The sequence below is a fragment of the Mobula hypostoma genome, chromosome 2 (assembly GCF_963921235.1).
Source record: "Mobula hypostoma chromosome 2, sMobHyp1.1, whole genome shotgun sequence".
Lineage (NCBI taxonomy): Eukaryota > Metazoa > Chordata > Chondrichthyes > Myliobatiformes > Myliobatidae > Mobula > Mobula hypostoma.
The window spans coordinates 25,928,474-25,951,932 of record NC_086098.1 but is presented as its reverse complement, the minus strand read 5'-3'; the positions used below and the strand labels follow the sequence as shown (position 1 = coordinate 25,951,932).

Below are 23,459 nucleotides of genomic sequence, written 5' to 3'. Positions count from 1 at the left end.
AGTCTTCTCCACAAAAAATGGCATTTTGTAACATTGGGTTCGGTATTCCTGCTGGTAGATTGCCACTGTGCTGCCTGATCTGTCCATTATGTTGCTCTTGGCTCTCCTCTTCTTCCATATTAGGTTCTCCCAATGGTCCAGAGGCAATGAGAAGCTTTAGGACAATTTGTTCTAAAATTCTTATTGCTATTTGGATCGGCAATCATTCATAATGCATAATAGTTCGTGAAAATTACTTTAGTGGAGAAAGAAAAGTCTGAAAAATTGATCTTTTTACATGGTTCATTAAATTAGTTTCCATATGTCCTATCATTCCTGAGCAGTGCTCGTAGACCATTTCTCTCGATGTTGTTTACACTGGATGTCCTGAGAAGCTGTAATTTATGTGAAATGCCTCTAAACATTTAATAGAATATTTCACCTGTTTTGGGGTGTAATAGATTAAAGTTATCTCCCTGGTGTCCTTGAGGAAGCCCTGCTTAGCATTCCAGCTGCACACATCTTTGCCTGGATCGTACCAAACTTTTGTTCTGTACTTGTATCCACTTAAGTATTTCCTGCCAGCTCTTTGATTCCCTTTCTGGAGGGTCTCACCAGGAATGACCTTGAACGGCTTATGATTAATGTGCACGTTCATGCTTCTCCCACATCTGTAGAGGTGAAATGCCTCTGGTCCAAAGGTCAAACCAAGAAGCCTTCCAGTCTGTGCTTGACATTTCCATCAGTTCTGCTTGTGCATGCTGTCAACTGACTGTCTTGTGAGATAGTTGCTTCAGGGTCCTTTTAGGAGATGTCTGCCTATATTTTCAGCTCCTTTTAATCATCAAAGTATTGCAAGGCAGGCTGTGCTGTGACAAGTTCCATAATTTGTTTGGTTATTGCTTGCGGGCAAACAACCAGCACTGTTCCAGTTCTTCCTGGCAGCAGTCTGAGGACCACTCATGCCCGTCTCAGCTGGATACCAAAAAGTTACGTTGTGTTCCAAAATCAGAATCACACAACAGCTATGCCACAGGCAGTAGTAGTTCTGTCCTTTAAGAATTTCCAGCATCTGCAGATTTCCTGGTGTTTGCTGTCTTTTAAGTCTGCTGGTTCTGTCGGAGAGGAATCCAGCTGGTCTAGTTCCACTGCAAATTCTTTACTTCTAGATACTTTCCCAACTCCATTTTTCACACTGCAATCGATGCTGTTTCCATGACTACTTCCGGCAGTTCATTCCAGACCCTGAACACTTCCTGTTTTTAAAAAAAGTCCATGCCATTGAGGTTGATGGACCTTAGTTGCAATCTGCTCCGGAGTGGGATTGAATTGTCACTTGTTCCCCTTGGTATGGAAGGGCTGAAACCATTTGGCATCAGTTACGTTCTGAGTCTGATCCAGTCTGTCACTCTGCTGCTCATCTGACCTACTTAATGGATTTTGGTGTACTGTTTGTGTCAATTACTGTCCAGTGTAAACTTTACCCTGCATGTAGGGTGATTATTTGTGTTGTTAGTCATGTTGCCGTTCGCAGTGCCTGCAACAACTGGGCAAACTAAGTGGTGCATTCCTTTTTCTATATTTTATCTTGCATATTTACCTACCCTTGTTGACCATTTAGTTACTCCAGCATTGGTAGCTCTGTCTATTTTCTGACTGTTGTCCACAAATAATCTGATGACTAATGAAGATATTCTTCAAATCTGTGAAACTGCAGTAACCTGCAGGTAATGTTAACTTTGTTAAGAATGTGACCAATTCTGTTGATGTGCGAAGGACTGATGAAAGGTCAACTTTTCATTTCTGAGTAGATTGCAAGGTGCTTATAATGCGTCTCATGCATTCTCCAGTCTCTCGGTGAGGATTTTGTGGTTTGGTATAATTCTCTCTTCCTGTGATTGTTTCAATAGGAGCTCTGATTAATATTCTGTGATATCAATGAAAAAGTAACAATCTTCATTCCAAAAGGAATTGAAAATTTCTCTTGCCATGTGACCATATTATCTTTACTAATATATGCTTCAATATTTTCAATGTTTCACCTTTATCAACATCTTCAAAGGTTCATTTGTTATCAAAGCATTTGTGCAGTATACAACTCTGAGATTCTTCTTCTCCAGATAGACATGAAACAAAGAAAAACCATGAAAATTAGTTCAGAGAGAAACAGCAAACTCACCTCCCTGCACAAAAAAAGAACAGCGACATGATCATCGACCTTCCCCCCCAACACCCCTCCCCTGCATGAAACACAGCAAGTTCACTCCCCCCCATACAAAAGCTAACGAAATTGCAACACCATCATCAACCCCTCAAACCCCCAACCCCCCACTCAAAACACAACAGGAATATCAGCACCAAATCCCCCTCCCCTCACACGAGACGCAACAGGCCTCCAGATCTCCCTACCCCTCCCATCCGCACAAAAGATCAATGTGAAAAAACAGCTGAAAACACAGAATATAAAAACCATAAGACTGATAAGGTCCACAGTCCAAATCCATTACACAGAACCTCGGTATCACCTTCAACATCATCGAAAGAGCTCGAACGCAGAGGCCTCCCCTCTGGAAACAACGATTGGCCACACAAGCTCCTTTTCCAACAATAGAGCAATCCCATCTGCGATCAGAAGGCAGGATATCTTCTTTTAGAGATCTATGCAGACAATATCTACCACATTCTCTTACTTTATTCGCTCTTCAACTTCCTGAAGAAATGAGGTTCCAAAAATATCCTTGTCAACTTAAGTCTTTGTTCCCACTTATCTTCTCACTATATTCAACAATTGCCTCTTATTTCCTCAAACCACTTGTGCTAAACTTGAGTATGTGAGAGCACATGCACACAGTCGTTCTGACTGTATTTAATTTTTGAATGCACTCAGAAAATATTGATATACTACAATTGTTTATGGACCAACAGGTAACTTTAATCAGTATTCTTAGTTCGTGTTCTAACAAGGTATCTTGGCAGGAAAATTAAAGTGAGACTTTATTTTCTGAATGAGTAAGTTGGTTAAAGCTACAGGTAAAGCCAACAGAAAATACAGTTAGTTATTAAATTTCAATGTGACCAGCTGGCATGAGTACATTTATCATCCATTGTAATGAAAATAGTATTTAAATTCATCAGTACTGTTAGAGGCTAATCAAGAACAAGAATAGTTGTTCACTTACACAAAGTCATTTGAATCAAAATCATAAAAAATCATAAGTGATTCAAGTTAATCACCAGATTGCTATTGCCCTTATATCAGACTTGATCATCTGTAATCTATAGATGTACAGTAATGGATGTGGTTAAAATAACTTTGTTTTGTTTGAGTACCTGAAATGTTAATTATTGATCTGAGATTTCCGTACAAAAAAACCTGAATAGAATGGAAGTTAATCTCTTCAAATACATATTGAAGAAAATTAGTAATTCTAACTTATGGTACAGTGCATGGAAGAAATGTGCAATCAACTTTAATTATTCACTTATTTTGTTCAATGAACATCTGGAGCATAATTGTTCACTGTCATTCCGTACACATTATTTCTATTTTATTTGCTAGCACATGATTGCATGGAATGTAAGATTAATTTTTGCATGAAGAGTTTGCAGTAAAATGCTAACAGAAAGTAATCAGTATCTAAATCCAGCTAGCATTTGCTTTGTTGATTATAACTGATTCCACACTTTATTCACCAATAATTCTTTCTTCACTGTCTGATTTGCTTGCCAGGAGGAGCTACTATTCTTATTCTTATTACCTGTAAGTAGACAATAGAAGCAAATTATTATTGTGAAGGTAAAGGGCGGTATTGGGTGCAAATGATAAGTTTTGACATAATCCTGTTATAAATTCAAAAACCCCAAAATACAAAGACTCCTTTTTACATTAGTTTTTTAAAATTTTCACTTAAAATCGAACATGGCAGAACATTTTAATAAATTCAACTGGAAATATCAGGGAATCAAGGGATATGGGATAGTTCAGGGAAGTGGCACTAAGATGGAAGATCAGCCATGATATTATTGAGCGGCAGAGCAGATATGAAGAGCTAACTGGCCCAGTTCTATTTTTCATGTTCTTAGTTTAGTAATAAATTTGTGCTGATATGAATTGAGACTATTAAATCAACCTTGAAGCTCAGCTTAAATTTTATTTTATTAATTTATTATCCAAAGCTTCTGATATTTGTCAGATTTAATTCTCTGTACTGGAACTTAAATAAATTTAGTCATTATAACCGTAATCAGTATTTTTTCTGCACACAGAATTCCAAAAAGGCCTCTTGCGTCTCAGTACCTCAGCTGCCTTTGCATAATGAAGGAGTCAACAAGGTCCTTACTGTTATGACTTGCTCTTTAATTACAATATGTACCCCCATTGCAGTGCTTATTTTGGAAGAAGCTGGACTTTAATGTCCTTGAGTATTAGAGGCAGTTTTCAGACTAATTAGAGAGAAGATTTGACTCGTAAACCTGATTATTCAAAGTGGCCAAAGAGCTATGGAGATGTTATTCCTTCTAACTACCTGAAATTTAAAGATAAAAGAAAATTGAGGTTCAGGGCTGCTATCCTAAATGAAGCTTTTCAAAAGGTGACCAGAGGTAAGAAGCCAAAAATAAAGATACACTTAGTTGCGATTATTTGCAAAATGAAATATTAATTGGTTGAATTCAGCAAAGCATGATTAGTTTCACAGTGTCATTACATCAAGTGATTTTCATCCCATCCCTCACCGTTGGAATGCTTGCACCACTGGCTTGTATATGTGCTTCAGTTTTTCCATTGAAACAAGTTTTTTTGTTTTGATAAATAATGAGAACTGGCTGCAGCTTATTTAATCCTGAATAAATACTAAATTGCTTTTCTTTTATCATGGGAGAGGATGCATAGGAAGTGCTTGGCTGAAAATGTAGCAGTGTGCTTGAAAGATGCCACATGTTCTCTGGAATCCCACAGAGAGACTGTCAGAAGTTTGAGCAGTGAATTAAATTACTGGATAGAAATTGTCATTGAAAATGTTGGCACATTCAGTATAATACTGAATTATCTTTTGGAATTTTTGTCAAAGCTTATAAATTTGGCCTTTTACCCTTGACAACTGTTGTTCTAGTGCATGCTAAATGTGAAGAACACAAAATATTGAATGAAGATTCAAGAACTTATATTTATTTCTAGCAATATATCTGGATTGAACTTGAGTAATTATTTTATTGAGTACATCCAGTTTTCAGCATATTTCAGTACTTCAGTTATAGCACACAGGTTTGTGGATTAGTAGCAGATTCTTAGAAGAGCAATTAAGTGATTTCTAAAGATTTGAGGATATACAGCACAATGCAGTAATATGTTGCATTCGCAATTGCAGAATAATTCATACAGGGCCGCATCGTTGTCTGAAATAATTTTATCAGTTTATATTAACATGCAGACTCATCATTTCAAAATCAGTTAACTAGTTTATAAATGCACATTTATCATTCTGTAATCAAATATTTCGCTCCATTAATCAGATCAGTGATTGGCACAGACAGGCATCATCTGGAATCAAAATAAAACTTCCTACTCCTCATTCCTATTAAAAATCAAAGTAAAATCAAAACCAGTGCTGTAAATTGACTGTATCTGAAGAAATCATAGTCAGCATTTTTTGTGCATTAAGGTAATGATGGATCAATGGTAGTCCATAAGTCTTTAAAAATATATATAGCATTAAACTTCGTTTTAAATTATTTATTGAAACTTGCCTTTGCAAATCCTTTTAATACATTGGAAGGAATTTGAAAGTTGAAATACAAACAGATGAGGTATTACTGCTTTTTCAACTCTCCACAGTTAAAGATCTTCAACAATCAAAGTAAAATTAGAATGACATTGCGTTGAAGGCTCCCCAGAAGCACAACGGAAGCTAGATTATTACAACTAAATTCTGTTATTTAATTTGTTCAAGATGCTTTTTCCCACATTCTGATCAAAACTGGAAAAAAAAATTGAGTTTATTTTTTTAAAAAATGGAATAAATGCAGAGTGTTGAGGGAGAGGTAAACAAAGATGTGATTGAATGATAGGACAGACAGAATGCACTCCTGTTCCTAGCTTCATTAGCTTTTTGAATGTGTTTTCCTAGACTAATGGATTTGTAATGATGTTATTTGAGCTGTTATTTGAACTATTCACCAGTAATAAGTTAAAAAAATGTTATTTTGTAGGTGTTTGCTTTATCAGTAGTGATTAAGATCTGATATTGTAACGTAGTACCAAAAAGAATTTTTCTGACATTATTTACTCGGCTTACCAAAAGATAGGAAGCTGTTTCCACACAAGTTAATGAAACTTTATGTTCAACCTAAATATTTGCTGTATTAAAACCATGCTTAAGACTTGAACAGCTTGATGACATGCCTTTTGCTGATTGCAGTAAACTTGCGAAGAAGCGCAAGGATGCAGTAGGGAATGCTCGGCAGGAGATGACTCATATGGTGAATGCCATGGACAGGAGTTATGCCGACCAAAGCACACTCCATGCTGATGAGCCTCTTTCCATCACCTTCATGGATTCGCACAACTTCAGTCCAAGATGTAAGTATTAACCTCTCTTGTTTCAAAATTCTACCCACTGGACAATCCCCCAAAGGGTGTCATCTCTAGGTACTGCTGTAATGTCCTACCCTATCAAAAAGGCAAAAACATCTGTCACACCTGTGACATCTATATCCTGGAATACTGAGCTGCCCGACCCTGCCCTTCCCTCAGCTACGTTTCTGATATGGTAATAATATCCCAGCCCCCGGAGCTAATGCATGCTCTGAGTTCATTCAGTTTACCTGTAGACCTTGAGCATTGAAATGAAAGCAGTTTAACTGAGTATTCCTTTCCCTGACATTATTATGACCCTAGCTATCATAATTACTAAACTTGCTCTCGCTGGATACAACTTAATCCTATGATTTGTTCCAGTCCAGAGTTTCACCCCCCCCCCCCGCCCACAACACCGTGACAACGTAGAGAATCAACTCTACACTTCCAGGTTCCCAGTGCTCTACCTGGCCCTTCCTCCATGACACCACCTTTCATGTCATCTCGCTGAGGGTATCTGCCACAGTAACGTAGTGGTTAGGGCGGTGTTATAAGAGTTCAGGGCATCGGGTGTTTAATCCAGGTATCCTCTGTAAGGAGTTAGTACGTCCTTCCCGTGGAATGGGTAGCTTTTCCTGTGGGTGCTCCGGCTTCCGACCACAGTCTAGAGATATACCGGTTAGTAGGTTAATTGGTCATTGTAAATTGTCCCACGATTTGGCTGGTGTTAAATTAGGAGTTTCTGGTGGCAGGGCTCAAAAAGCCGGAGAGCCTATTCCACACTGTATCTCTAAGTAAAGAAAATACTTCACAGGTGACTGAGAGAGCCAACTGAACAAGACCCTGCTGCTTATTCTAACTCTGGATTTCAACTCTCAGTAACCTGATCCACTGCTTATGTTAAAAAAGTGCATGAGCACTTATTTTGTTTAGATGGACCTTTATCAGAAACATATTGACTAAAAAGATGACTTAAAATGTATATCCTTTTGATTGAATTTAAGAAACAATTTGCATTTTACATCACAAAGGACTAAACCACCAATGAATGTTTTTTGAGTTGCAATCATTCTTTGAAGACAAATCAACATCCTGTTTAAAGACTGAAGATGAGCTTTAATTGTCACACGTGCACTGAAACATCGAAACATAGTGGAACATGTTGTTTTGATTCAACGGCCAAAACCATCCGAGCCCGCAAGTGTTGCCATGCTTCCAGCATCAATATAGCATGCCCACAACTTGACTGCCCTAACTAGTATTTTTTACAGTGAGGGAGGAACCCAGAGCTTCCACGCTGTCACAGGGAGAACATGAGAACTCCCCGTCGGGAATTGAACCCCCGTCCTACAGCTGAGGGCTGTGAGGCAATGCGCTGAACACCACGTTATTGTGCCACCCCAGCTTACGCACAACATGCCCTTACAATTAATGAACTCATTGTCTGTTTCTTTACTGGTATTGGCTAAGAATGAGTATGTAATCACTAAAACAACACACGGGAGATTTCTTCAAAAAAGAAACTTTTTCATCCTCCTGAACAGGCAGAACGAGCCCCTAGTTAAATGAATCATCTGAAAATTAGAGCACAGTACACAAACTGTTTCTACTAAAATATAAGTAGATATAACTTATAATTGATATAATTGACCTACTAAAATATTTCTGTTAGCTGATGCAAGTGTAAAAAATATGACATTTATGTAAGCTGAATTTTTGTTTGAAGCCATTCTCAATGTAAGTGTTAATATTTGCTATAACTGCACTTAAAAAAAACAAACCCTGTGTTGGAAACATCCACTTTGAGTAAAACCAGAAATACCATTTTCTGTGACCGGCAACAACTTGATACAAGTGGTGTTGGGTACTTGCTGATAGTGATCTTCAATGAGGATTGGCTGGAAGCTGCACGAGAAGTTGTTGTGTTTTAACTCATTGAGAATGAAGAAATGGCAAGCCACATCTAAGCCATCATTGTTGGTGACTTTTGGTGCACTGACAGAGGAAGCAAAGAACTGTCAGTTTTGACGTATAACCAATCAAGCAGACTGCTTTGTTTCAAATGGTGTGGAGGCTTTCTCAGTATTGTTGGCCTCTTGGTGAATTGAGTTGTAAGATCCATGTCCTCCCATACATTGCGCTATTCGTGATCACATGCTTCTGTGTGTATGCCTTATCTAGATGTGGGTGATACTAGGTTGTTGCAATGATATCAGTTATCATTCTTGGCATTTACTGCATGTTTGATGCCATTACTGAAACTTTAGACCAAGATAACCTGGCTGAGAAATATTGTGTCCATTGCAAGATCCTGGAATCATGCATACATAGATATGGCACGTACCTTCAAGTATTGAGGTTGGTTGAGAGAGAAAACAGATCCCAAATGAAGAAAGTTGCTTAAGGTTCTTAAAAACAAAATACTTACCCACTTCATGGTGACAGGATGGATTCTGACCTGATACTGCAGACCAGATTTCTAGTTGTATTGGGTGTGTCGTTGCCAATTAACTGGACTCTGAAAACTCACATTTGTTCCTCAGCCACACTCTATTTGTTTATGCACAAGGACAACAGTATAGTCCCTGCAGACCACACTGTTCAGAAGTTTGAACAAAAAAAAAATGCCATTTTTATACAGATTTGACCAGTTGGATCAACTAATCTGGGACTTAAATTTATGTTGCTATAATGCCCAGTTTTGGAGGGTCAAAGCATCCTACACTCTTTTATGCATGCTAAGACACTTTGTGTCAACTCACTGCAATGTATATCAACTTAGCAATGTCTCACTGGCCCAAATTAAAAAATTGCTGTCCGAGAGCTTCCGGTTTTGATGGAACATTATAGAGTTAACTTTACAATTTACTAATGACCACTGAAATTATGGTAAAAGCCCAAAGTTAAGCTGCTTCAGCCCATATGCCTCATTAACTATGTGATCTCAGGCCCCCTTGATGCAAATCCTCTGCTCTTTGCATTTTCATGCAAATTAAGATTCTGAGTTCAAAGATTTCTGTACTTCTCCACTATCCTGATCATTAGCTTCTTCCCTCATCCTCACCTCAGTGATTCTGCTTTGTTATCTATGAATACATATAATGAGATGGTGGAGAAATATGGCAAAAAATCAAAGCCACCATATCTGGTCCTACCATGTTTATTGACTACAACTCTGCCTTCACTGTAATTTCAAGCAAACTCATCGCAGAACCCCAGACCCTGGGAGTTAATGACTCCCTCTGTAACTCCTTAACTTTCTGACCAACAGACCACTTTCAGTAACAATAGACAGCATCACCTCTGACACAATAATTCCAAACACTGCTGCTCCAGGAGATTGCATCCTCAGCTCTACTCCCTGTGCACTCATGACTGCGTGGCCAGATCCTGCTCGAGCTCTCTCTGCAAGTTTGCAGATGATGCCATCGTAGTGGTCCATATCTCAGATAAAGATACGTACAACAGGAAGGAGTTAAGGAGCTTAGTAACATGATGTCATGCCAGCCTTTCCCTTAATGTAAGCAAAACAAAAGAGCTGACAATTGACTTAAAGTGGGGTGGTGTATGCACTCCTGTTCTCATCAAGGTGTTGAAATTCAGAGCTTTAAGTTCTTGGGTGTGAACTGGTCCAAGCACTTGGATGCCATGGCCAAGAAAGCTCACTGGCGCCTTTATTTCATCAGGGGGGGCTAAAGAAATTTAGCATATCCCTGTCAAACCTCATCAATCTTTATCAATGTATCATGTTAATGACTTGGCATGGCAACTGTTCTTCAGATGACCACAAGAAACTGCAGAATGCTGGACATAGGTCAGCACATCATAGACACCAACCTCCCTGCAGGGGCCTCTGTCTACACTTCTCACTGTCTCAGTAAAGCAGCCAGCATAATCAAAGACTCCACCCATTCCAGACGTCAGAGGGACAATCCTGACGTCATTTACCATCAAGCCCAAATGGAGCTTCACCACACTGTTAAAAGAATATTAAACGGCTCCTTGTACAATAATCTGGACTCTTAACCTCACATTCTACCTCATTAAGTTCATGCACCTTCCTGTTTACCTTCAGTGCACTTTCTCTGTAGCTGTTACTCTTTATTCTGCATTTCTGTTGTTTTACGTATGTAGTACAAGCTTTTCGCTATATGTGACAATAATAATCCAGTTCCAGTTCCTATCAGGTCAAAGGTTGAATCTCAAAGTCCTTATCTTTCTATCAACAAACTATTTGCTTCTATCTACAACAACATTTATACTCACCCTACCTCAAGCCTTTATCCATTTTTGTCTAACTTATAGACGTTAACAGAACTATTACAATCTTCCTGTCATCAACTTCCTGGAAATCCAAACGATTGCAAAACCCGAGTTGCCATCATAGTACTTCATTACAAACTGGTGAAAGTATTTGAGCAGCACACACAAAATGCTAGAGGAACTCAGCAGGGCAGGCAGCATCTATGGAGATGAATAGGTAGTCAACATTTCAGGCCAAGACCTGCTCGCGTGTGTTACTTTGTTGAAAAGGGAGGGAAGTTGAATGAAGTGGGAGAGTAAGTTTGATCACAAGAAAATCTGCAGATGCTGGAAGTCCAAGCAACACATGTGAAATGCTGGAGGATCTCAGCAGGCCAGGCGGCATCTATGGAAAAGTTTGTGACTGCAACCCTTCATCAGGACTGGGGAAAAAATAACTAAATTTGATGCTAAAAATCAAAATTCTAAAATTGCAATTATAAAATATTATTTTTAGAACTATTTTAAATGGAAGTTTTCCATCCGTAATTGGAGTATTATTTTTATTAGTGCATTTTTTATTTCGATATATGAAACAACTGAAAAAACAGGAAACGTGCCAAATCCTCTGTGATCATAGCACCTAATGCACAGAGACTTTGTTACTTATCTCCACTAAGTAATTGAGAACAGATCTGAAATTTAATTTTTTATTTATCTTATTAGTGAACAATTTCAAATGATAGTTCTGTGTGCTGCTGTTTTCTTCAAATAAGTATTTTGTCAGTGCAATACAATCTTCCCTATATCTTGAAATGGATTTAGGAATTGAATATCTCCATCTTAACATTCAGTTATTTGATCTTGTCAGACAAGTGTGTTTGTTTGCCTCTGCCACTATATTTCATTTCTGAAGATGTTTTCTGTCCTGTGGCCAAAAGTATAAATTGGTTTAGTCTCCAGCATGAGCAAGGATAGCTGGGCTATCATTGTTGACATGCTGACCTTTTCTTGGTATTCAGTAGGTGTGATACGAGGGGTGATTGATAAGTTTGTGGCTAAGGTAGAAGCAGATGAGTTATACAGCTCTTGTTACATGCACATGCAGTTCAACTCTGAGTGATTATGCAGAAAGTTTGAAGTTAGTAACTCATCTTCTACCTTAAGCCACAAACTTATTACTCACCCCTGCTGTGGACACTTTCTGGAGGTCCAAGATCCGTATGCTCCACGACTGCTGGACTAAGTGTGTAAATGTAGGAGGGGACCATGTTGAAAAATAAATGTGCTAGGTTTTCTAAAATTGACTCCTTCTACCTTAGGCCACAAACTTATCAATCACCCCTCGTAAGATATGTTTGCATTGTAATCACAGGTAATGGTCATGTGGTTAAAATCAGTTCAAAACAATGTGGCGATGTCATGGTTACAAGTTACTCCATGGGTTTATCGTGGTGTGATCTGATCTCTCAGAGATTACATGTTTTAAGAAATGAATTTCTCCACAGGGAGAAATTTCACAAAGTAAAATTTATCTGCTGATTTGTCGACCTTTTTTTTTGAAAAATAATCCAAATTAGTGTGACTTGTCAATTCTAACAAACAATTTAAAAGAATCAAATGTGACAATGTAAGTTGATTATGATATTGCAGCTGTAGTAATTTCTTAACTAATTCATCTGGTAATGACTACCTGTCTTGTTTCCAAATCATCCAGAAAATTGGCCATCTGTCTTAATCTCTGTAGAATTCTGTATTTCTTTATTGCATTCCTTTATTTTTATTGGAATATAGGCATTAGTATATGGCCTACAGATGAAGTTGCTTTAAGTCTTGTTTACTTTGCAGTTATTGTGACTGAATAATATGCCCTTGACGTTTCTCCTTCAGTTTTTGCAAACTGAAATTAAATGCTGTTTTTACTTCAAAAATAATTTATGTAGATATTCACTTCATGAGATATGTTTTCCTACAGTGCCTAATGATCCACTGGTACCGACTGCGGTGTTAGGTGAGGACCAAGCCCTGCTCCCCAACTGTTGCATGGCTTTGTATGTTTTGCATGCTCAATAGCTTTGTCAACAAACTGCTCATGAGTGTGTGGTTAATGGAGTGAACGAGGAGATGTCTTTTTCAGTAGTAAATTAAGTTTCAGTAGTCAAGAGAGAGGAAGAATAAGTGTAGACATCAATCACTTATTCCTTCATTTGTATTAATGAATCTTGTTCCAGAGAAATTAAGCTGAGAGGCTGCATTTTGGAACAATATGGGTATCTAATATGGTCGTTAACATGCAAAAAGGTATTCAAAGATTCAAAGTACATTTATTATCAAAGTGTGTATGCAGTATACGACCGTGAAATTCGTCTTCCCCACAGACAGTCACGAAACAAAGAAAAACCATGGAACCAACCTGTTCAAAGAAGACGTGAAACATCAAACTGCCCCCAACCCCCCACATACAAACAACATCACGCAAACAGAAACAAGAAAAACAAAAAACAGAATATAGACACAAAATCAAAAGGCATCTTTCAGTTCAACTCAATGTTGAAAAGTAGTAGCAAAAAAGAGTGACCAGAACTAGAACTAGGAACCACAGCACAACATAAACCTGAATTAGTCCAAATCCACAATCCACGTCGATTAAACCTTGCTCCAGCACCACCTACTGACAGCATTGAGGGAGAGAGAGAGCACTTAAACGCAAGGACCTTCTCTTGGGAGCAGTGAGCGAGCTGTTCCTATTAACATAAAATAAGAATTTAAACAGATATATTACCATTGCATTCTCCTTTTAGGTTTTATTTGATGCAAGGCTTTCATTTTATCATTAACACTTTTATAGTCTTTCTTTGTTGCTTATACCACATTAATAGAGAATTCTAGTTCAGCTTTTGCTGATTCCATTAACTGACCTCTATAACAGGGGTTCCCAACCTGGTGTCCTCGAGCCCTTTGTTAATGGCATGAAAAAGGTTGGGAATCCTTGTTCTATAGTATCTACGCTTGTTTTCACTTTTCTGAGTCAACTCATTCTTCAATAATGTGCGAAACATGGAGCATGCTTTGACTCCTAGAATTGGCATTGCAGATATATTTGCATCCAAGCTTCAGTAGAGAGGGGTGAGATCTTGAGATAAAGGAAAGCTTCCAATTCGTTTTTTTTTAAAGGCAAAACTTCAATGGATTGCACTTTTGTTCGGCCTTTCTTCACGCCCCATCCCCCACCATCCCCTCTTCTCTTTACTGTGTGAATAGCAACTAAAATTGTACAAGGGAACCCATGATTTTGAGGTTGAAGGGCTTGTTTAGAATTCCCATGGTAATTATACAGCCCATGACTGTGCATTACATCTTGGTTTGTATACAGAAAAGTAAATGTTGCCTTTGAAAGGCAGAGTGCCTCTTTTTTCATCAGGCACTGAAAATAAAAATAAATCTCTTAGGTTTAAAGGTATATGATAACTCTGCCTGCATGTGGCATTCTGTCAACAACCAGAAAATATTAAACATTTTTTAGAGAGTATTTTTCCGAAGGAATTATGTTTCCTGAATGTTGTTGCACTCTCTTCCCCCTTTGTCATCAGACCTTATAGGTTGGAGTATGAATTCAGAAGAGTATTATACTTCCTTCAAAATTTTTAGAACTTGTTTTGCTGAACCAATATTGTCCTTGATGCAGAGTTCAAGTCGACAAATAAAGCCTTCAAAATCACATCTGAATTCTTCATGCTCAGATGATACATTTCTGTGAAATGGGACTAACCAGTAACTGATTACTTGGAGACTTTCCAAGATAAGCTGCACCTATTTGAATTTCACTCTTGGGTAGTTCTTCAGCCTGTTAAGTGTCCAGTGAGATTCTAACTGTCATTGAAACCTCGGTCACTCTAACACTCCTTAAATAGATGCGGTCAGATTAACACAGCTGCCAAGCAAAGACACGTTCACTGCTGCTGTAGCTGATGTCATGTTGCCCTTCGTGAAGAATGTACAGAAGTATTGCAAGATATTCTCAGTGGAAGACAAGTTGTAGCTGGCCCACAGGCCCTCCAGCTGTGGCTATAACAGTATGCACTTGTATAGAACTCATTTCATAATGGAACATCCCATGATATTTGAAAGAGTATTACTAAACACAAAGCCATGAGAAAAGAAATTAGGAGGAACAGCCCAAACTTAAATTGTGAGGTAAGATTTAAAGAGAATCATAAAGAGTAGTGAAGCAAAAAGGTGCGGAAAAGAAATTTCAGAATTCATGATCATGTCAGCTGAAGTAATTTGACCAATAGTGCAGCAGTTAAAGGTGGAGTGTACCAAAGACCTGATGTGGTGGGATGCAGATATCTAGGAAGGATATAGAATACCAGAGAAGCTGGGGCTGGTTTGGGTTGGGGAGGCAGTATAGCTATAGAGCTACTTAAGAACAATGAGACATTTAAATTCTGGACATCACTGTAATGGGTGCTGCGAGTGGTCAGCGAGTAAGGGGATGATTGATGAGCAAGGCCGGATACAAAGTAAAATGTGACCTGCAATCCTCTGCTTGAAGTCAGGTTTATACAAGGTAGAGCAAAGCGTGTCGCGGAGGAGAGCAACACAAGAGTGATGGTTTGGATACCAAAGCTAAGGCTGATCTAATTAGTAGCTTAGGAGATTGAGATTGATGTAGAAAGAGTTTGGTGATGGGATAGTCTTCGTGGTGTGTCAGAGGTGTAGTCGCAACCATACCACTTCACAAGATAAAAGGCCAAGAGTGTGTTAAATCTAAGTTCATCCTTAGTCAGATGGTGATGATAAGGAAAAAGGAATGGAAGCCAAAATTAATGAGAGGCAAAAATGGATCAGTCATGTTGAAATAGACAATAGGTGCAGGAGTAGGCCATTTGGCCCTTTGAGCCAGCACCACCATTCACTGTGATCATGGCTGATCATCCACAATCAGTATCCAGTTCCTGCCTTATCCCCATAACCTTTGATTCCACTATCTTTAAGAGCTCTATCCATCTCTTTCTTGAAAGCATCCAGAGACTTGGCCTCCGCAGCCTTCTGGGGCAGAGCATTCCATATATCCACCACTCTGTGGGTGAAAAAGTTATTCCTCAACTCCGTTCTAAATGGCCTACCCCTAATTCTTAAACTGTGGCCTCTGGTTCTGGACTCACCCATGGCAGAACACATCAATTTCTGCCACATTTATAGCTCATCCACTGTGTATTGTTTCTGCATAGTCTCCCTATTTGCTGTGGGGAAAAAAAATACCAATATATTTGAGAAACTGATTATTTCTGAAACATTACTGGCCAAGTTGGATCTTATCCCTTCAGTATTAATCAGTGGCCCATGGATTAGATTTACTGGTCCAGGTTTGGTATCAGGATCCAAAGGCCCTCTCAGTGTAGGGAAGTGTATGGTCAGGTACTTTGCTAGAAGGAATATAGGTGTAGATAATTTCCTAAGTGGTGGACAAATTCAGCAATTGGAAGTGTAAAGAGTGGTGGGCGTCCTAGTGCATGGCTCTGAGCTTGTACTCACTGGAGTTAGAATAATGAGGTGGGAAATCTCATTGAAACTTACCAAATATTGAAAGGCCTAGATAGATTGGAGTTGGAGAGGATGTTCAAAATCGTGGGAGAGTCTTGGACCAAAGGGAACAACTTCAGAATAGAAAATGTCCCTTTAGAATAGAGATGAAGAGGTATTTCTTCATCCAGAGGGTTGCGAGTCTGTGGAATTATTGCTACAGATGGCTCTGGAGCCCAAGTCATTGGGTATATTTAAAGTGCAGATTGATAGGTTCTTGATTAGTAAGGGCATCAAAGGTTATGTGCAGAAGGTAGGAGAATGATGATAAAGTAAATAAAGCAGACGTGTTCCAATGGCTGAGTGGACCCAATGGCCTAATTCTGCTCCTTTGTTTTATGGTCTACATGACACATGAAATTTTGAGAAGGCCACATTCTCCTTCTTAGGCATCCGTTAGTCTCATGAGACCATGGATGTACGCCTTGGAAGGTTTCCAGGGCGCAGGCCTGGGCAAGATTGTATGAAAGACCAGCAGTTGCCCATGCTGCCAGTCTCCCCTCTCCACGCCACCGACGTTGTCCAAGGGAAGGGCATTAAGACCCATACAGCTTGGCACCGGTGTGGTCACAGAGCAATGTGTGGTTAAGTGCCTTGCTCAAGGACACATGCTGCCTCAGCCAAGGCTCGAACTAGCGACCTTCGAATCACTAGACGAACACCTTAACCATTTGGGCATGCAGAGAAATAAATTTTCGATCATCCAGTGATGATATTTCTAATATTCAGAAAAGTGATGTCTTTAAAGAATTATGCTGATAAATATGGTACACTAATTGAATGATCATACTTGAAATTGACTATTTTATAATAATTTTTGTCTTAATACAAACTTGTTGGATAGCTCAGCATGTAATTCAACAGACAATTATCATCTGAGATTTAAATCTGATTGCCAAGTTACCAGGTATCATACCTATATGAATGTCTTACCTAAAGTTTTTTTAAAGTAATATATTTTTAGATTCAGTGTTTTTTTAATTATAGCTGGATTTCTTTTGTCAGAATGTTATACCTTTATCAATCTTTCATCTTGTTTTTTTGTTTTAAAAATGTATTGTTTGTTCATTTGCATCTGACTACTGCTTTCTATACAGTTCGAATGAAAAGAATCTGTTCTCTGTGGGGACAAAATATTAGGCTAATTTATCATCAAAAAGATCCCACAGGGTGCAACAATGCACATTTTATGAAGCAAATTGTCCATAACCTGTGTGTTTATGACAAAACTGTGAAATTATTATCTGAATCATCTCTTTTTTTTTCCAAACATTACTGAATTGACTACACTAGTTGCTAAATTACTTTTTAATGTTTCCCACAACTTCCTGAGAACAATCAAAATGTGCCTTGACTCGAGTACTGCGAATCTGTTTGGGTTTCTGATTGCAGTTCACACATCTTGGCCTGAATTTCTCTCAGATTCAGTGCATCCATTTTTAGAAGTTTGGCCACAGAATCTGGAGCAGCCAGAATATCCACAACATCAGTGTATGTCCTCGCCCCTCTGGGAAGAAAAGCTTAAGACCATAAGACATTGGAGAGGAATTAGGCCATTCAGCCCATCAAGTCTGATGCATCATTTTATCATGGCTGATCCATATCCCGCTCAACCCCATTCTCCTGCCTTCTTGGCATAACCTTTCAGTTCCTGACTTAGCAAGAATCTATCAGCCTCTGCCTTAAATACTCAAAATCACCTGGCGTCCACAGCCACCTGTGGCAATGAAGTCCACAGATTCACCACCCTCTGGCTAAAGAAATTCCTCCTCATCTCCATTCTAAATGGATGTCCCTCTATTCTGAGGTTATGCCCTCTGGTCTTAGACTCCTCCATCAAAGGAAACATCCTCTTCACATCTACTCCTACTGGGCCTTTGAACATTCAAAAGATTTCAGAGGTCACCCTACATTCTTCTAAATTCCAGCAAGTACAGGGCCAGAGCCATCAAACTCTCCTCATATGATAAGCTTTTCTATCCCCAGAATTATTTTCTGAGCCTCCTTTGAACTTCTGCAGGATAACGGAGCCTAAAACTGCTCACAATACTACAAGGGAGGCCTCACCAGTTCTTTATAAAGCCTCAGCATTACATCTTTATTTTTGTATTCTAGTCCTCTTGAAAATTGTATTTCCCTTCCTCATCCCAGACTCAACCTGCAAATTAACCTTTAGGCAACCCTGCATGAGGATTCCCATCCCTTTGCACCTTGGGTTTTTGTATTTTCCCCCCAATTAGAAAATAGTCTACCAAAATGCATGACAATACATTTCCTGACACTGTATTCCATCTGCTACTTTGTCCATTCTGCTAATCTGTTTGAAGTCCTTCAGCCTCCTTGCTTCCTCAACACTACCTGCCCCCACCCATCCTCATATCGTCTGCAAATTTTGCAACACAGCTATCAATTCCATCATCCAAATCTTTGCCATACATTGTAAAATGAAGTGATCCCAACACCAACCCATGCAGAAAACCACTATACAGTGGCAGCCACTCAGAAAATGCCCCCTTCATTCCCACTCTTTGCCACCTGCCAACCATTCAACCTAGTATCTTTCCTGTAATACCATGGGCTGTAATGTTGCTAAGCAGCTTCACAAGTGGCACGTTGTGAAAGGCCTTTTGAAAATCCAAATACACAACATCTGCTGATTCTCCTTTCTCTGTCCCAGTTGTTATTTTTTCCAATGAAGTCCAACAGATTTGTCAGGCAGGATTTTCCCTAAGGAAACAACGCTGACTTCGACCTATTTTATCATGTGCTTCCAAGTACCCCCTGGTGCATGGCCAAATGGTTAAGGCGTTGGACTAGCGATCTGAAGGTCGTGAGTTTGAGCCCTAGCCGAGGCAGCGTGTTGTGGCCTTGTCCTTGAGTATTTAACCACACACTGCTGCAGTCCACCCAACTGAAAATGGGTACTGGCAAAATGCTGGGGGTTAACCCCGCGATAAACTGGCGTCCTGTCCGGTGGGGGGGGGTGGGGGCGCTGGTCTCATACTCTCAGTCACTTCACGCCACGGAAACCGGCATAAGCCTATATGGCTCGGGACAGACTTTAACTTTATTAATCGATCTAACCAATGAAAACTGTGGGTTTCTAATGGATGTTTGTTGCAAATCTTACCCCTGAGATGGAGACAGAGAGAGCCAAGGAAGTGACTCATCAAAGATAAGAATCAGAATCAGGTTTAATAACACTGACGTGTGCCATGAAATTTGTTGTTTGTAGCAACAGTACAGTACAATACATAAAAATACTATAAATTACATTAAGAAATGTATATTAAAATTTAAATGAAATAAATAGTCCAAAAAGAGAGCAGAAATAATGAGGTAGTGTTCAGGGCTTGGTTCGTTGTCCATTTGACAACCTGTTGGCAAAGAGGAAGAAGCTATTCCTAAAACGTTCAGTGTGTGTCTTCAGCCTCCTGTACCTCCTCTCTATTGGTAATAAGAAGAGGGCATATCCTGGGTGGTGTGATCCTTAATGATAGATGCAGCCTTTTTGAGGCATTGTCTTTTGAAGATGACCTCGATGTTGGGACGACTTGTGCCAAACAACAACTGAATACTTCACTTCAGTATTCACTATGGAAAAGGATCTTGCGATTGTAGGGATGACTTACAGCGGACTGAGAATGTAGATATTAAGGAAGAGGATGTGCTGGAGCTTTTGGAAAGCATCAAGTTGGGTAAGTCACCGGGTCCGTACGGGATGTACCCCAGGCTACTGTGGGAAGTGAGGGAGGAGATTGCTGAGCCTCTGGCAAAGATCTTTGCATCATCAGTGAGGACGGGAGAGGTTCCGGAGGATTGGAGGGTTGCGGATGTTGTTCCCTTGTTCAAGAAAGGGAGTAGGGATAGCCCAGGAAATTATAGACCAGTGAGTCTTACTTCAGTGGTTGGTAAGTTGATGAGAAGATCCTGAGAGGCAAGATTTATGAACATTTGGAGAGGCATAATATGATTAGGAATAGTTAACATGGTTTTGTCAAAGGCAGGTCGTGCCTTATGAGCCTGATTGAATTTTTTGAGGATGTGACTAAACACATTGATGAAGATAGAGCCGTAGATGTAGTGTACAGTGGCATGCAAAACTTTAATATTTTAAGAAAGAAAACTTCTTTATTTCCATCTTTTACAGTTTCAAAATAACCAAAAAGGAAAAGGGCCCGAAGCAAAAGTTTGGGCTCCCTGCATGGCAGTACTTAGTAACACCCCCTTTGGCAAGTATCACAGCTTGTAAACGACTTTTGTAGCCAGCTAAGAGTCCTTCAATTCTTGTTTGGGGGATTTTCATGAAATTCTACACCCTTTTTTCTCCAAACATACCTTTGCTCATTGTGGCCAAAAAGTTCTATTCAAAAGATTCAAAGGAACATCTAAACAAGCCTGATGCATTTTGGAAAGAAGTCCTGTGGACTGATGAAGTTAAAATAGAATTTTTTGGCTGCAATGAGCAAAGGATTGTTTGGAGAAAAAAGGGTGCAGAATTTCATGAAAAGAACACTCTCCAACTGTTAAGCACGGGGGTGGATTGATCATGCTTTGGGCTTGTGTTGCAGCCAGTGGCACGGGGAACATTTACTGGTAGAGGAAAGAATGAATCCAATTAAATACCAGCAAATCCTGGAAGCAAACATCACACCATCTGTAAAAAAGCCGAAGATGAAAAGTGGATGGCTTCTACAACAGGATAATGAACCTAAACACACCTCAAAATGCACAATGGACTACCTCAAGAGGTGCAAGCTGAAGGTTTTACAGTGGCCCTCACAGTCCCCTGACCTAAACATCATTGAGAATCTGTGGATAGATCTCAACAGAGCAGTGCATGCAAGACGACCCAAGAATCTCACAGAACTTGAAGCCATTTGCAAGGAAGAGCGAGTGGAAATCCCCAAACAAGAATTGAAAGACTCTTAGCTGGCTACAAAAAGCATTTACAAGCTGCGATACTTGCCAAAGGGGGTGTTACTAAGTACTGCCATGCAGGGTGCCCAAATTTTTGCTTCGGGCCCTTTTCCTTTTTTGTTATTTTGAAACTGTAAAAGATGGAAATAAAAAAGTTTTCTTCCTTAAAATATTAAAGAAATGTGTCATATTTAACTTTATGCCTTTTGGAAATCAGTTCATCTTTTACTCGCTTAGCTATTCACAGTAACAGAAATTTTGACCGGGGTGCCCAAACCTTTGCATGCCACTGTATATGGATTTTATCAAGGCATTTGATAAGGTACCCCATGCAAGTCTTATTGAGAAAGTAAGGAGGCGTGGGATCCGAGGGGACTGTGCTTGCTGGATCTAGCACTGGCTTGCCCACAGAAGGCAAAGAGTGGTTGTAGACGGGTCATATTCTGCATGGAGGCCGGTGACCAGTGGTGTGCCTCAGGGATCTGTTCTGGAACCCTTTCTCTTCGTGATTTTTATAAATGACCTGGATGAGGAAGTGGAGGGATGGATTAGTAAATTTGCTGATGACACAAAGGTTGGGGGTGTTGTGGATAGTGTGGAGGGCTGTCTGATATATAGCGGGACATTGATGAGATGCAAAATTGGGCTGAGAAGTGGCAGATGGAGTTCAACCCAGATAAGTCTGAGGTGGTTCATTTTGGTAGGTCAAATACGATGGCAGAATATAGCATTAATAGTAAGACTCTTGGCAATGTGGAGGATCAGAGGGATCTTGAGGTCTGAGTCCATAGGACACTCAAAGCTGCTATGCAGATTGACTGTGTGGTTAAGAAGGCATACGGTGCATAGGCTTTCATCAATCGTGGGATTGAGTTTACAGTAAGAGCTGAGAGGTAATGTTGCAGCTATATTGAACCCTGGTCAGACCACACTTGGAGTACTGTGCTCCGTTTTGGTCACCTCACTACAGCAAGGACGTGGAAACCATAGAAAGGGTGCAGAGGAGATTTACAAGAATGTTGCCTGGAATGGGGAGGATGCCTTATGAGAATAGGTTGAGTGAACTCGGCCTTGTCTGCATGGAGGATGAGAGGTGACTTGATAGAGGTGTCCAACATAATGAGAGGCATTGATCTTGTGGATCGTCAGAGGCTTTACCCCAGGACTGGAATGGCTAGCATGAGAGGGCATAGTTTTAAGGTGCTTGGAAGTAGGTACAAAGGAGATGTCAGGGCTAAGTTTTTTACGCAGAGAGTGGTGAGTGCATGGAATGGGCTTCCGGCAGTGGGGGTGAAGGCGGAAATGATAGGATCTTTTAAGAGACTCCTGGATGGCTACATGGAGTTTAGAAAAATAGACGGCTATGTGTAAAGCCTTGGTAGTTCTAAGGTAGAGACATGTTCGGCACAGCTTCATGGGCCGAAGGTCCTGTGTTGTGCTGTAGGTTTTTCTATGTTCTATGTTTCTATGATGGAGCTGTCTGAGTTTGCAACCTCTGCATCTTTGCAGTGGCCCCTCCGTACCAGGTAGAGGTGCAGCCAGTTAGAATGCCCTCTAGGGTACATCTGTGGAAATTTGCTAGAGTCTTTGGTGACATCCCAAACCTCTTCAGACTCACAAGTGAAATATAGCTGCTGGTGTGCGATGAGAGTAAGGAAGAAATTGGCAGCAAAAAATAACGACATTTTTGAATACGTAAACATGAGGAATTCTGCACATGCTGGAAATTCAAGCAACACACATCAAATTTGCTGGTGAACGCAGCAGGCCAGGCAGCATCTCTAAGAAGAGGTACAGTCGACGTTTCGGGGTCAGTGAAGGAAGGCAGTACCAATCCAGTCATCAAGGTTGGAAAAAGAGCTGAGGAAGTGGATTCTAAGTAAAACTGAAACAAGGGCTGTTCCAGTATCCAACAAAAAAAGACAGGCCATGCGGGTAGCCATATCTACGCTGCTGATTTGGAGAAACTGAGTGGAGTTGAAAAAGTTGCTGTTAGATGAAAGTAGGTGAAGAAGAGTTGCTCGGGTTTAAGGTAGAATGGAGATGTAGAGGGTTTAAGGAAACAGTTGTTTTGGTGGGCAGCACTGTTCACTTTCTTTTCAAATCTTTTTATTATTATATTCAAAAAAATAACATGAGTACATCGAAGTAACAACAC

General features: G+C 39.8%; 1 protein-coding gene across 6 annotated transcripts in view; it reads left to right on the top strand.

The window, feature by feature from the left end:
* ptprk (protein tyrosine phosphatase receptor type K) overlaps window positions 1-23,459 on the top strand; it is a 691,044-nt gene that overhangs the window by 596,659 nt on the left and 70,926 nt on the right. For 3 of the 6 annotated variants that reach the window (XM_063034476.1, XM_063034468.1, XM_063034502.1), the window contains exons 15-16: window positions 3,710-3,739; window positions 6,396-6,556. In XM_063034476.1, the coding sequence (XP_062890546.1) occupies window positions 3,710-3,739; window positions 6,396-6,556 (191 nt within the window). Of the gene's footprint in view, window positions 1-3,709; window positions 3,740-6,395; window positions 6,557-12,770; window positions 12,807-23,459 lie in introns of all 6 variants that reach the window. The other 3 variants (XM_063034492.1, XM_063034484.1, XM_063034510.1) reach the window with 2 other exon arrangements.